At 43.3% G+C, this 16735-nt stretch overlaps 1 protein-coding gene across 1 annotated transcript in view; it reads right to left on the bottom strand.

The window, feature by feature from the left end:
• Nucleotides 1-4239: 4239 nt before the first annotated feature.
• Nucleotides 4240-16735, bottom strand: part of insyn1 (inhibitory synaptic factor 1) — a gene marked incomplete at both ends in the record, with an annotated part of 36793 nt that continues 24297 nt past the window's right edge. Inside the window, one exon of the mRNA XM_080539077.1 lies at nt 4240-5064. Coding sequence (XP_080395203.1) covers nt 4240-5064 — 825 coding nt within the window. The remainder of the gene's footprint in view (nt 5065-16735) is intronic.

Here is a 16735-nt window from a genome sequence, read left to right as displayed (position 1 = left end):
TGGTGTACTCTCCACCACACATAGCCCGCCCCCCTGGCCACAGGCCCTGTCCTTCATCACCTGTGAAGGACTAATCTTATCTGTGGCTGCTCCATGGCTGTTCATTAATCACTCCCACAGCCCAATCACATGGTGAGTGATGCTGGATGTGGCCTTGTCCAGCTCTCCACACACCCCCTCACCCCCCGCGCCCACAGGAACTGTGGAGCTGTAGTTGGTTGGAGCCTGCTGCATTATGGATCCAGTGCCCCATCGTGGCTATAAGCCACATGCACACACCCTCGTCGCTCTGCTATGTGCTTTATATGCCAGGTGATGCTGTACCAGCCTTCCAATGGTCAGAGTCTATAGTGTATGGGCCCTGGGTTCCTCATTGGGCCCTACTGCAGACCTTATCCGAGCAGTAGTGTTTTCTAAGGTGTGTATTGGAAAATTACCTGCCAAATGAGCATTTGTGTGATAGGAAGCGGCCTTTAGATTCCCTTCAAAAACATGTATGAATTGGACATTGTTAAAAAAATAAAATAATAAACTTTGAATTTGATGTCTGCTCGTTGACACATTGCAACAGCTTTATTATTTTACGGCCAACATTGCCGACTCAATTATTGTATTCTCACTGGTGAGCTGGGTAGACGTGCACTGACTGAGTGCCAAATTCAAAGATGTCACAAATTGGAATGGGTGGGCGGCAGAGAGGGGCTAGGTGGAGAGGACGAAGTAGGGAGGGAATAGAAATAGTTTGTTCTGGTAGCAGCAGGAAATAAATGACACAGAGATGAAACAAATCAACCCTCAGTAGCCCCGGCCGTTAGCCAATCCATAGTAATCAGTGTGACTGTATTGAGCTCCCCGCTTCATGGACCCTTACCAATCAGCAAAGAAAACACAGATCCTTCATCCATTTTCTTCAGCTGACTGGAGGAGTCAAGGGACTTTTACAGAGAGTGTGTGTTTGTGTCTTTGTATGTGTCTTGTCTATAATTTTCTTTCTGTTTTTTTTTTTTTTTTTTTTACAGTACTATATTTGTGCAGATTATTTGAAAATGGACTGGTCACTATTTGTCTAGTGAAACATTGAGTGCATTTTGCTTACACCAGTATAATGTTGCTAATTTGTGGACCTGGCCTGTGGTGGTCATTCAGACAGAAACAGTGCCCTCTGGGCAGTGATTAGAGCATTGATCTGTGATGTGAGCTAATGTGTATCTTGCTGCTGACGTCAAATAAAGGACTACGGATGACTCATTCTGTTTGCAGGAGTCATAGCACCTGTTCTAAACAGGCTACATTAAGCCGTGTACCCTGGACTCCCCCCAATTGACTTCCTCTGGGATTCTCAGGGCATGTCATTATTTCATTGAATCGTTGAAATTGAATAATTCTCTAATATACCTTGTCTAGCACAGTGTGTTTTGATTAATATGCACACTCACTCACATGCTTACACACACACACACACACACACACACACACACACACACACACACACACACCACTGTATTGAACAAACTCACCTGCTTGTCCTGGCAGCAGCTTTGGCAGCAGTGTGCTCAGATTCTTTAACCTTTGGATGCCTCTCCACTTTGTCCTACAGAGGACCAGGGATTATGATATGCACTATTAGAGATGAGCAATAGTGCATTGGCAAGAGGGGCATTGCGAATGTTTTGTCCAAATATCTAGAATGTATTCCCAATGATAATGTATTCTGCACCAGAGCCAAACAGCTATATACTCGCAGGGTTGATCTTGTCGTGGAAATGATTTATAAAATGCTAGAATTACAAATGTTCCCTCCCAACATTTCCAGGGGCTGTATAGGCATCACAATAAAGGCTTAGTTTGTTTTCTCATGATTGATTATTTTCCTGTGTAGTGTTATAGCATTGTTTGTTTATGCTAATGAGACTGATGACCTGTTGGTCCTTCATCTGGAAGCGAAATGGCAGCTAAAGCTGCGGGGAGTGATCCATTGATCTCTGTTCAATGCATCTTTTTCACAGGGACCATTCCCTGGATTAACGGAGCAAGACAAATGAAAAATGTGAGTGAAAACAGGCAACAGAAATGAGAACATTCCTGCCAGTTATATGACATTCCTCTTTAAATAACATTTTGGAACTCTCATTGCGTCACTAGAGAAGCTCATTTCATTTCATATTCATCAGGTTTTCTTTCCCAGGTGTCAAGTGGGTTTGAAATGTGCAATCTGACCCAGAAGAATAGAAGTCTCATGATAGAGGCTGATGTGTATGCTGTGTCTGTCACATTCCTTTAGCAGGTGTTTACTGGTCCATATTGGGTGTTAAAAATACAGAGCAGCTCAGATTTTTTCAGTCGAATGCGGTTACCAAAAGCTAGGCACGTGTGAGCTTCAAACAACACGTGCAGGCAGTTCTTGTTAGATTTCAAGTTATAAACATTATTGTTCTGCATTATGCAAATTATAATTTGACCTTTCCTAACAGTGACAGATCTTTCTCAACTGATTTATCAAATGCAGGATAGGGGACGTAGTAAAATGAGTTAATGTATGCTTATTTTAATTGACTTTTGTCAGCGTGTGTATTATTATCTGTGCCAATTTTAAGCAGCATGATATTGTTTCCATTATCTTTGATTATTACGCTGCATACTAAATCCGTTATGGAAGGCAAACTGAAGTTGAACTTTTGCTGGTTCACCACAGATATGGAAGACATGACCATGGTTTGACTCATCATTTTCTCAGAAGTGTTCAAAATGATAATAGATGTGTTCACTATATATTGGTAGTTACAGATATTGAGATGGTAAAGTATGTGACAGTAAAATAGAGTGTCTGCATTTTAGAACACTCCATCATACCTGAAGGAGTGGGAGAAGACTCATTATGTGGGTGTGTTCTGAAACTAGAGTCTAGGGACATATTTCAGTGCCTAGCCATTTAAAGTAGATGGCTTTCTCTTCGAGTGGGAAGAAAATACTGGACACCCCCCTCCCACCTCTGAAAGATGAGTCAGCATTGGGGTGATTAAAACGGAAATGATCATGTTCCAGAGGGTTGAATAACAAGCTAGGTCAAGATTTTCTTTGCAAGGTTGCCCCCTATCACCCCTGCTATTCTTAATATGTTTTCCTCTCTGTCTCTGCCACCCACTCACTCTCTGGCACACAATTCTTAAATGCCAGCCTTTTGAAGGCGGTGTCTCTCCATTTTTTTCCACTCAGAGTAAATACAAAGAGGTCTGACTGAGTTTTTGTTAACGGACCCCAGGAGCAGATCCTGCATGCTCGGTAGAGAGACCTCTCTCACCACTCTCCCTCGGCCGTATTGATCAGCACTACTATTGGCATAATCCCTGTAAATAAAATGCTGCTCTATTGAGTCCAGATCCCTACTGGGATGCAGAATGGAGAGACATAACCTTTTGCATCTTGGCTCTGTGCACTGCTATTCAAGTTCTCACCCCTAATGACCTTGCTCCGTCGCCGAGAGAGGAACCTATAGAGCTGAAATGTCACAATGTGAACTCCAGCTGGTCGAAAATACATTTTTCCTCCTTACTTTCCCACGAAAGAAAGAAATTATTTAAATGATTTATAAAATCAAGCGCAGGTCAAACAGTATTGTTCTGGCCCCTCACTAAGTTTTTATGACATTAAAGAGAGGAAAAGACTTGACTTGTGCATCAAGATATACTCCCCGCTGTTACCAGAGATCCCCTTGACATTTGAAATAATTGGAACATGAAAAAGACAATGTTTATACAGATTCAGTGTACAGAATGTGCAGCGTTTTTTTTTTAACCACATCTTAAGAACAAGCATGATATTTTCTTGTGATTTATACTGGTGTACGAGGGGGAAATAACCTCTTCACACTTACTTTCCAATTTCAGAACACTTTAAACTTCCTACAAAAAGATTGCTTTAGTAATCTCAATAAGTGTTGCAAATGATTATAAATAGGGAATCCATTCGGTACATCTCTTAACATGAGCAGGCACAAGCCTTTTGGTCCTCCATTATCCTTTTTTCTGTTACTGCCATAAGGAACGGCCATTTATCATTTCATCTTTGTCTCCCTGAGCCTCAGAATGACTTTAGGTAGTCGAGTGATTTCCCATATATCATTTATTTATTTAGTAATTAATTAATTGTATTTATTTGTGTATTAATCTATGTTCTATGTATTTAATATTAAATAGTACACAGTCCTTTTTTTTAGGAGTTCTGTTGTAAAGTTATGTTTTCTCAGTGGTCCTTTGTTTTCTGTTTGGCTGGAATATAGGGCAGTACAGTTTGGGTACTCTTGTCTGAGACAGTCTGTGTGCTGCTGTTCCGTAGCAGTTTTTTCCGGCAGCCAGGGTTTAGGAGACCTTTCCTGGGCAGCGTATGAGTTCCTGCTGTCACCTTCACTGGTGAGGGGACATGGGAAGGGTCCAGACAGTTATGGAGGAGGGAGTGCTCAGAGGAGGAGAGTGGGGGTATGGGTGAGCTGGCTAGGAGACTGGGCTCACTGTCAGTGTCTGGTGTAGCACAGCCACCCTTCTCCTCCTCCCCCTCCCCCACCTCCTCATCCTCGTCATCGTCACAGCACAGCGCATGGTACAGGATCTTGTCACTGAAGCGGACCCTCTCTCTAGTGCCAGATGTGCGGGAGGTCTTGTGGCTGTGCGTGGAGCTGCTGGCCTCTTCACTGGACGAGTCCGGGGTGATGATGCGAGGCCCATTGGGGATGGGTAGCCCCCCATTCATCTGGGAGTAGGCCGAGGCGGTGGTAGGGGGTGGGGTCGGGGTTTGGGTCTGGGTAGGGATGGTCCCACGCCCCAGCACCGGCCCCACGTCCCCATCCCCGTGCCTCTCAGCCGGTTTGCGAGCAGAGGCGGCAGACGCCTCCAGGTAGCTGCAGAACTCCCAGCTGTCTGAGAGCACATCTGTGTTGAGGAAGTCCAGCCTGAAGGCCTCTCCCAGCCCTCGCTCGCTGCTGGAGGTGCTGCTCGCCGTGGCCACTGTCCAGTCATCCGGCTCCAGGTCAAAGTCAAAGTCTGACGTCAACTTATCGATCTGACCCACCACCTGAGGAAGGGAGAGCAGAGCAGAGAATAATTGATTAGAGGATATTACAACATAGTAGTGCTGTCCCAAACGACTATTTTTCTAACGATTAATCTAGCGATTATTTTATCGATTATTCGATTAGTCTAACGACTAATTTATCGATAAGTCTAACGATAATTTTTGTACTGTAAAAAAAAAAAAGAAAAAAAAAAAAAGAACTTGTTTGTCTCCACCTCACTGCTATGTTTAGCCAACTTGAATGCCAACATGGCCATTTAGAAGTCTGTCCATCACCACAACACATAGCTAGCTAACGTTACTCTCGCTGCTATGTTATGATTAGCTAAATTGATGCTAACGTAGCATGCGAGCTACGAGCTAGATAACGTACAGTAGGTGCTCGCACCACAATGACAATAGGCTACCGTAGCTAGCCAGCTACATAGCTAACGTTACTAACACCAGAAGACAAGACATACGAACTGTGGTGAGCTACATTGCTTGTGTAACATTAGCTAGTAGCTATCCATTTTTCACTCATACACTTAATTGTCTCGCCTGGTAAAATAAAGGTTTAAAAAAAAAAAAAAAAAAAAAAATCGCCATTTTGTTTATTTACGACTAACCGACGCATATTACGCTAACCGACGTATTGACGTAGTCGATGACGTCGACGACGTCGAATAATCGTAACAGCCCTACAACATAGTATATGATTTCAGCCTGGATGTAGAGACATGTAATTTGAGACTACTGTAAAGTATGCATCAGTAATGTTGTCCAACATGAAGAAAACAGCTTTATACAAAAGGGTCTATTGTAGGTATGGTAAAGGACCATTACTTTGTAATGGCAGGATGGTTTATGAACCTGGCCTTGCAAAATCAACCCCAATACTCCGTATCAGCAGCCTTACTGGGTGAGTGTGTACAGGTCTCATGAATAGAAAGCACTTAAGCCCAAAACACCATTGATTTTGTTGATTTGCTGATGGCATATAAAATTCAAGCCTCCAACACTTGACATTTGAGCACCTTTAATCAACACGCGGCGCTCTCATAAGCAATCTATTGTGAAATGAAAACGCTCAGCGTTCATGTACTTTGTAAGTGATACATTTCCCCAAACCTTTCTACAATTAAGCCCAGTGTTTTGAATTTAACATTTTTTTCTCAGAACATGTGCATGTGGAATTGGGACATAATTGATGTTGAATGGCTGAAAGTGTTAGCTCTACCTGGAGACTTGGGGTACATGATCAATTTTTTCAGCTATTTGCATTTTTTCAGAGGCTCGTTGTTGACATCAAATGAGTTGTATCAGAAAAAAATCATCCACTGCCAGTATGAGGGATTAAAATCCTAATACATTCTTCAGCATGATGACTTTATAGGAGCAATTAGGAGTCCCAAAGACCTGACTACACAAACAGTGATTACAAAGGACTATCATTCAGCTGATGTACGAACTGATTGCTCTGGTGATTTCTTGTGCAAACATGGGCATTTAGCATCACACAGCTCGATGAACGGTCACAGGCACACAGACTGGATGGGCTTAGGCTAACAAAAAAGCGTTGGCTGGATGGATGAAATTATTATGAATATTATTTGTACTAAACTGTCAGATATTATACCCCAGTGTTCTGTTCTAAACATAGATCATCCTGTGATAGTGAATTCAACCATCTGCATTTGGTACTGTTGTGGAACAGGAATCCTAATTTCTGTCATTCTGTTCAGCTTCGTATGAGCAGTATGTAGGCTATTTGTACAGCGCACAGCGTACAGTTTGTGCGTGCATGTCCACATGTCTAGTATGCCATTGCCTTTGAAGAATGGCCCTCTGTAGTGGCCTGGGGTGGTCCAGTGGTCTAGCACTGCGGTCTACAGTGCACACATATGCCCATGTCGGCATGGGTTCGTATCCAGCCCATGCCCTGCTGACATACCCTCTCTCCCTTCTTCGCCTTACTTTCCTGTCTGTCTTCACTATATCTGTCCAATAAAAAAATGAAAAATATGAGTGGGACTGCCCCACCCAGTAAAAATTACTTAAAAACAAAGAAAAATATGGCCCTCTGTGTGGGTATGCCAGTCCCCAGTTCTCACATGGCATGTCATGCCACATGAGTACCTGGGCTATGCTGTTCACTATTGGCAGGCAGCGGGGACAGGGGGTCTTAATCGCTAGACCTGTCTGTCGAGTTATTTGCAGACTTTAAACTCATAGAGGTGCTAATGCGAGATGATTCTCAGGCCCAGAGGGGATGGAATGGCTTTGTTTAGTTGATTACTCATCCTGAAAAAGAAGGGTTTAATTTAATCAATGTGTTTAGAAAAGTCTGGTCTGTCAAAGGCATTTCACAAGCCTCCCTCACCACTAACGCTGACATAATTTAACCGTTTTTATTAGGTATCAGTTAATAAAGCATCCAATAACAGTAATAGAGGCATAACATTTCAGAGTAACAGTATCTATAGTATCTAGTTTCAAATCCCTTGGAAAATACAAAAGGATTTGATACAAATGGCAAACATTGGCTGCTAAAGCCTCTTTGCACGATATATCAGCTAAGAAAGGGGACTCGGAATTGCACAAATTATGTTTATAGTCGTTAAACATCATTTGGATTTTCATCCATCTCTGCAGTGCATGGTGACCCAGCTTATTTTCCCTGTCATGATACACATTCCCCAGGGTTAGCGGTGAGTGCTCCTCTATGTTACAGTGGCCCAGCCCTCCAGTATGGAGGGCAATTCAGCTTGATAACAGTCAGAGTTTGAAGGGTCTGCTAAATCTTTCTAGGTCACAGATGGGCTCAATGCAGCAACAATGAGCAGTAATCTCTGCCTTTTCTTCCAGGAAGAGAATGTGTGATGAGTGAGCTATGGAGTGAATTATTGGGTAAACAGATTGCCTAAGCGTAAAGGATGAATGAACACATCAGGAACAAGTCATTAGCGAGGGACACACTGCGTGTGAAATGGAAAGTGCACAATGAGGACCCGCAACAGTAATTACACGGTTTGAAGTAAAATCACATCCTTTTGTTGGGTTCCATAGCTCATGATGTCACATGATGATTGCAGCTGGATCACAACACGAAATCTACCGAAATGTTGTTTGCCTTAACACCTGACATAATGACATGCTATGCATAAATGCACAGGAAAGGGTTATGTTCGTGTTATTTTGAATTGAGCAATTATAAATGCTATTTATATTCCAAACGGTGGGATGTGGATAACAGGTAACCTTGTGACTGAAATGTACTGTAAGAGTGGCAGATTGTGTTTTTTATGCTACACGATCTCTCTCACATTAAACTCCCTACAGCCATAGATTAATCTCCATAAGATGAGGTCACAGTTAGAAATCATTCCTTTAATGGCTTAAGTCGTGGGCTGTAATTCAATCATTGCCTCCTATTCCATGTTAACAACCTGTGAGAAATTGCTTAACATAAAAAAAAAGAAAACGCTTGAATACAAGAATGGCTGGGTTACTGGTTTGAGGTCCACCCCTTCCACCTCACTACAGGTGCTGTTAAGAATATCTCAGGAACACAACAACATACAGTATATTTTATGTTCAAACAAGCAGCTAAGCTACACTGAGGCTGTGTTTCTAAGGTGTCATTACTGTACCAGCAACAATACAATGACTACAGGGCTGGCTGATAGTACTGCATTTTCCTGTCCTTATTTCTGTTAGTCTTGAGATGCATCCACTACCAATGTATTCATTGTCTGTGCAGACACGACGGTGGTCAGCTGCTGTGACTCCACAATCCAGCTCAGGTGACAACACATCATAATTGTACCAAGCTCTCAAGACTGACTGTGCATACATACTGGTTGCGATATTGCTTGCGCCTCCACTTGGGGTTGTTCCTTCTGGGAGACATAATGTAGGTGTTACATTGCTAGCGTGATGTTCGCTCTGCTGATTGCTACGTCACCGAAGTCCCCTCGAAAAAACTAGCATAATATAGAGCTGCTTCCTATTCTGATTGCTTTGCCCAGCTGTCAAGTTGCCCAGGTTACTGGATGTTGCCGACAGACAAAATGACTGATCTCTGGCTGCTTGTAGACTAATTCTAATGTGAATTATTTATTATTTATGTGAATCATTTTGGTGTACTCAAAGGCACGCTTTTCTGAGAGAGGAGCTGTGAATGTCAGCTGAGGTTTACCACCCCAACTCCATCTACAATGATTGGGCAGGGTAATTGAGGGTCAGAGTGAAGGAGGGCACTTGGAGCACAGTCCGTGATAGTGCAGTTACAGTGAAGGGAAACCAGAAGAAAAGGCAATATAACCTAGAGCGATGTTTGATACTCTACCAGAAAAGCCTTCTGGCAGAGTGTCTGACACAATAGTGCAGCAACGATATCTGAATTAAACTCTGTAGTGTCCTCTCTACTTAACTGTCTACTCACTGTTTTCCAACATCCCTTTCCATGTGAAATAATGATCTGCTTATCTGTGGTGAAGCTATTTCATTTTTACCTTAATGTAATGTAAGCGTTTGTCTCTCTGTCATGCTAATTCACGCAGCATATTTCATTTGCTGTAGACACATGACATGTTGTTGAGGTCAGAATTTGCTAATCTGAAAATTAGTGTTTGAATTGCCTGTTGACAAGGAGGTAGATATTATTATTATTATTGTTATTGCGTGCCCTTATCTCTCCGTTGTTGAAACAGATGTTTGAAGAGGAAAGTTTGCTTTGGTATGCAATGATGGTCTTGTGAAATAAATAAATTCTCGTTAGCTGTCTAGGGAACTAAGGAAAATCCCCATCGCCTGTAAGTCTTATACATACCGGTACATTTAATATATACATATAGATAGGCTATAATGTGTTCACTCCTGATAATTTTCTACTGGGACTGCTGGTGGTCACAGTGTCGCAGTATCCTAATTGATTAGAGCTCATAGTCTGGTATAATGAACGATGGCTAAATAGTGGGAGGATGCTGACATCCTTCCACTAATCTCTTTATCATAACTGCTACTTTAACTGCAAATGCTTCGATATCTATCTTGACAACTGTAGTGTACTGTATGCTACAACTTGTAATCTACTTGGTTATACAGTCCAAAACAAATGGAATGTGATTCATTTTTAAGCATAAGAAATGCAATGGTTTCTCTAGAACTTCATGATACACGAACAGTGTCAGTGAATCGCCTGTGGTGCAGATTCTGATTTGATACTTTTACACAATGTTCATGTGCTCCTCTCCATCTGTTCCTGTGGCACTCATTTTTCTAATTGTGATTTTCAAAGTTTACAAAGAAAAGTTTGCAGAGCTCGCTAGTTAATTATGGAACGTCAAGCGTCTGGCATTGATTTGAATTTCCAGAGGAAATGTGAAATGTGTTCAGCAGAGCCATACAAACAAAACACATCTCAATGTCGTTTCATTCTCAACATGTCACAATGGATTCCCACAATGGAGTCCCTGTGCAACACTTCCAGTGCTGGGGAGCGGTTCAAGTTCACATTTTTATTTGTCATATGTATGGCAGTTTGGAAGCCTTAGCAATTAACAAAATGGCCGTGCATGCTGGTTCTGAAGTGAAACGTTTGCAAATATTGTTTTAATGTGTTTAGCTCCTGCAGTTTCACAGATCTTCTTCACTCTGTGCCCCATGCCTCTTTCCACTCAATTTAGCTCCCCTCAAGACAGGGATCGCAGTGCATCCCAGAGACACATCTCAGAGATACTGTTTATCACATCCCATTGAAACTAATTCATCATCCCAGTGGCATTCTGAAAGGACAATTTGATCAAATTCTCTAAGAAAATAGCTTTTTTGTCCAGAGAAAATTGAGGGTCCTGTCATTGCATGCTTGTGATACACAACCAGCTGTGTACAGGATTAGAACAAAAGGCCCCTTAAAAAACAAAGTATTCACTTTATTCAGGTTCATGTTTTCTCTCAATGGAATAGTGTAATTGACCCTGGAGATAGTGATTTAGGCAGGCAGGCAGTCTTAACGGACGTGTCAGGAGGACTTGATTTAGGTCAGGGCCAACCTGATTGGTGAGACGTGTCGCCATGCCGTTGGCACTGGGATGAACGAGCCGCTTTGAAGTGCTCCCTGGAAGCGTTGGCTGTAATTATCCTGTCATGAGAGGGACTATAAGCCGGAGAGTTCATTAGGCACACGCGCCTCCTGCCTTTTTCATCTTTCCCTCAAAAACACTCATCTTTATGGAGGCCTTAAAGTGCTGTGCATATTCACAAACAACTCAGCGCTGAGAGCAGGGTACCAGTGCTCCCCAACAAGCCTGTAATCAAAAGTAGCATCACAAGTTCACTGCATAATGGGCATCCATACGTCCCCAGTAGGGTGGGCCTCTGCTGTCCTGGAGGGCTGCTATAGTACATCACACACTTCTTCCAGTCTATTGTCCTCAATAGCCTAATTCAGGTCATTATGTTGGGAAGATGCCCCCTACCTGCCATTTGGTGAATAACCAACTTAATTAGGAGTCTTATTTTTGAAAACATAGTAGGTTTGGGAGTTGGAACTCTGGACCAGAAATGTAATGTGTTGCGTGTGTTCTGAAATACCCAGTGGGGAAACAGCTAGCGTTCAGCTCCACAGAATAGGAGGGTGCGGCCCACCACAGAGGCACTGCAGTGTACACTAGCCATTTATTGAGGTTCTCCTTCATTGGTTCTATCTGTGTCGGGAGGCCCGGTGCTCATAATGACCTGAAATAGATGGAAGGCGCTACGCTACGGGGCTCCTCACTCTGTCTGCTTCCCAGAGATAGCAGCCAGGATTAGGCCACAGTCGGCCCATGTGCGGGGCAGGTCACGCTGGGCCGCATGCTAGGAAATGAGTGTGCTGTGAGCGCAACCAGGCCACACTGACCCTGTTTAATGACTTTGCTTGCTGCAGAGGAGATTTTCCGACAGTGTCACAGACTTGTCTTTTCTTTTTTGTGGGAGCGTGTTAAATAGCCTGCATGTGATTGTTTAGGTTGTTTCTGTGGTGGCAAAGGGGTGGGGGGTGGGGGGGGAAATATACATGGTGAGGTGGTGGTGGTGGTGAAGCAAAGGAATCTCTCTGGCTAGGGAGAAGTGCGGCACACCACAGGAAGGAGCTCAGTCCAATCCAGCGGTAAATCTCCCCACAACCCCCCACCCCTCACCCACCCACCCTTACTGCCTGCCTGCCTGGCTGCCAAAGTGCCAGTCTGACTAAAAGCCCATCCCAGTGAGCAGAGAATTCATCCAATCTACCCCATTTCCAAACCAGCTCAGTTTAATGGAGCTTTGAACGTGTGTGTGTGTGTGTGTGTGTGTGTGTGTGTGTGTGTGTGTGCGTGCGCGTGTGTGTGTGTGTGTGACATGTGCAGCGTACATAATGGATAACTTGTGCTTCTCTGAGAGTAAGACTGGGGAACATACAATAAGACGAAATACTTGATACAGCCTTATTTGCTTCTGATTATGAGAGTATAGTATTGCATATTTAATGTTAGACATCACCATTACACACATCTGATGCATGGGGAAGGCTGGTGGAGGTAGAAACCGGAGGATGGGCTCATGGTAATGCATGGAATGGAATGACACCATTCCTCATTCCTCCCATACATCCATGCATTACTGGGCTATGAGCCCGTCCTCCACGTCTCCACGTTCTGCCTCCCCCAGCCTCCACTGTGCATACTGTGTGAAGATTATGCTCAGTGCCCCTATTTTACTCGATGGTCTTGAGCTCTGAGTGTCGTCTCATAGTTTCTCATTGCTCTGGGGGCATAGGGGAGGTTGGCGAGCTGTACCCAGGAGAAGAGCAGTGTAGCACTCTCCTCTTAATACAGGCCATACGATCGATATGCTGCTGGCATTTCTAGGTTTCCTTGGCCCCTGTACTGCTTATCTTAATGGGAGTGTGCTCCCATTTTATTTTATTGTGTGAACCTCATATATCATTGCCCAACAAATGTAGCCTTCTCTACCCTACCAAAGTGGTAATATTGAAGCCCTGAGAAAAACAATTTATGCAATTTATTTTTAGTTTTCACTCTGCTGCGTTTACGTGGCGAGGGAAATGGCTGTGGCAAATTCATTTCCATTCCGTCTTGTTTGTCTTTATTTGTTTGTTTCCAGTAAAGGTCTCTCTAGTCATTATCACCCTCATATTTACAGGAACATCCTACAATCAATGAAATATCGCTAGTCAGATGAGCGTGACTTATGATTTCCATATTTATCAGTACATTTACCTTCTTGGTAGTTGCTTTACAATGTTGTTTAACAATGCATCTGTCAGTTCATTGTGTTTCTCTATGCCATTTCATAGACCATGACACATTTGTGAATTGGTAAATAATGCAAGGTTGTTTTTGGGATGGAGGGTGGGGAGGTGTTTAAATCTACTACTGTACACGGGGGTAACATTCAATGGAGGTAGACATTGGAGGACAGGCTCATTGTAATGCATGGAATGAGGAATGGCATCGAACACAGTTGTTTGATACCATTTGTATCAGACACTTGTGTTCAATACCATTTCTCATTCCATTCCATGCCTTCCAATGAGCCCGTCCTTCAATTTCTGCCTCCAACGGCCTCCTTTGGTACCACTCTACATGCTGCAATATGTTCATTATAGCCGAGCAGAGAACAAACGCCACAAGGTCATGACAAACCAGACAGCCTGGCATGATGGGATCCGTGGCAGGGGGGAAATCAGAAATGTGATAGATGGCACATTCCTCCTCCTCCTCGTCATCACAATGAAGTAGGACAGGGATATTGGCATGATTTGCTCTTACTTCCTTCCATCTCTCCGAACAATTTATCATTGCTTCCAGGTTTCCGCCATTTCTATCTGTGACAATCTGCAGGGCCGTCGCCTCAAAAGACTGACAAAACCTGTCACAATGTGTCTAGCTCACTCTCTCTACTCTACGCAGCAGGAGGTCTTTGAAGCCCAGACACCTTTATCAGACATGGCAGCACCTAAAGCTGCCCACCTATAATGATTGGGAAGTTGGAGGAGAGAGAGCGCAGAGATTTTAACCAGAGGGCTGTTTGCAAACAAAATCACTGGGAGACATCCTTCCATTCCCTGCAAGGCACCATCTGGCTGCCACATACCTGCCACTGTCACCTCCACACAATCACTATAACCTCACTTTATATAGAGCCTCTCCTACACACACATACACACACACACACACACACAAATGAAAATGAAGGTTGCAAATTAAATGTTAACCACATAGTTGTGATCTCATTCAACCTATAAATCATCAGGACTACCAATGTCAACATGTCAGCTCAGACACACACACACACGCACATGGACACACACACACACACACACACACACACACATACACGCACCCACCCACACACACACACACACACACACACCCACACACACACACACACACACACACACACACACACACACACACACACACACAGCCTAGCTGAATTGCAGCAAGCGTCTGACTGTGTGTCATTATCAGCTGCAGAACTGAAGCGTCCTCAGACAGTTCCCCTGCCTGACCTTGTTGAGGTAAATAGGCCTGCGAGCACATCTACCCGTGTTAAAGACCTCTCTGGTAATTTCGGAATGTTCTCTCATTGAAGAAGATAGACCAGAGGCGGAGGTAGACAAATGAGCATTGAGATAGATTGACGCCCCTGAGCGTCAGAGCGACTTGGGGGAGCTCCATCTAGAATCAACGCATAATCAACCGTTCGGCATTGCAGGTGTCTCGCTGGGGTGCATTCATGTAAGCTATCAGTGGGGTGTCAGAAATGTCAATACCATCAATGTCTCATCTCCAGGGAGTGTACCTAGTTTATTATTAGGGGTTATGTTTATGTTCTAGAACAAGTGATACTTTTGCATGAAAGAAATGACACCAGAGGGCTCTGTTTTGATGATGCAACTGGAGCGACTTCGTGTCAAAAGACATCGCCTCTCCGACGCTTAAAGCTAGATTTATTTCTGTATACGCCAACCCAAGAGGGAGATGAAATGATGTGGGTTTGAAATTAAACAGTGTGGATAGAGGATGCCAGCAAATTTAGTCATGCATCTATAGCATTTTATAATTTGTTTTGAAACAAGTGCCACAATGAGTATTCCAAGTGTTCTCTCTGGCTTGAAGTCAGTGTTCTTTAATTGCACAGCCAAACTGTCAACCCTAATTAAACTCTATGGATATAGAAATGTAAATGCAAGTACAACCACTATATAATTTTTAGCAATCAAAATATATTTTTTGTTTCAGGTTTGTTATACTAGCATCTGTGATAATTGTCCATATCCTCTGTGGCTCTGTAACATAGGTTTTCCTCTCAGAATGAGGGCAAACATTTATTTCGACAGCGTTTCCAATGTAAAACACTCCCTTCCAATGTGAAATGAGTCAGACGAATACCCTGATGTGTTGGCACAGTTCTCTACAGTGAAGCCAGTATAGCTCCCCTCCACTTTGGAGGCATTTCATTGGAGACCTCTCTCTTCCTGGGAGCCATTAGTCAATGTGTATGGATCTAGTCATACTCCTTTAATTACATATTGAAATATGTGGGAGCTGTGACCTGATACATATTGATTACTTGCAGACTTAAAATCTTTTGAGGATATATATTATGTACACGTTCATTCAAAGAGGAAAAACAACTTAATTACATGGCTCTCCTTGGTATTTTTCTTCCAACAATTCCCCAGATTTGGTGTGTGTGTGCGCATATGTGTATCTTTTGGTAATTATAGGTTGCAGGAGTTGGTAGGGAGGCACAGTTGAAGAGTGGGCGAAAGGGGGGGATTCTGGGTTGAGTGTGTGGGAAGGCCACCAGCTGGCTTCCTCTACACCGCACATCCATGAGTGGTCTGTCAGAGTGGACCAGGCATCACTAAACAATCACTGAATCTAGGATGAGTATTAATGAAGCTACTCAGCCACCACACACAGGTCCTATGCTAAAACAACCGCTTGCCCCTAGTCCTTATCCGAGACTGGATAGATATGCAAGACGTGTTAGCTTCCACCGAGTCTATCAGTAAGCTTCTACCATCTTGCTTATACCTATCCAATCCTTTTCATTTAGATCTACACAAGTGTCTAGGGTGAAGAGGCTCGGGGTTGTTTCCGAACAGGGCTATAGAGGCACTGCCTCATAGCAGGACAATATACCGAACCCCCAGCTTCGACCTAAGCCTGCAATAGTACAGTGTATGGTCTCTCGCCTCATTACAGATAAGGACAGAAAACACTGCATGGAGTCAGTTCGGCTTTAGTCCTCATGTGTTCTGTAGGCATATTACGAGTGGGCAATTAACAGAAAGCGAGATAAGCAACATACAGTACAGTAGGGGGAAAAAGACAGGAGAAGCAATTTTCTATCTCTCTCTCTCTCTCTCTCTCTCTTGTTCTCTCTCTCTCTCCCCCTCCATCTCTGACTTTTTCTTTATTAATTGCTAGTACATAAACAGTGGGGGCTATTGTGCCTGTGCTGTTGACACAAATTGGAAGGAATGACGAATGGAGATGTACTGTATTGTTCCATGTAAAGCGTATTCATCTGTTCAATAAAGTCAGCGTTAGCAAGAGAAAAAGTGTGAAGTCAGGCCCAGCATCTAATTAGCAGGTAGAAAAAGAGCTAGCATGAAGGCTTCATCACACCA

This window comes from Nansenia antarctica, assembly GCF_963989245.1.
Source record: "Nansenia antarctica genome assembly, chromosome: 9".
Taxonomy (NCBI): Eukaryota; Metazoa; Chordata; class Actinopteri; order Argentiniformes; family Microstomatidae; genus Nansenia; species Nansenia antarctica.
Note: the sequence above shows the minus strand (reverse complement) of the source record. Positions and strands in the feature narration are given on the sequence as shown.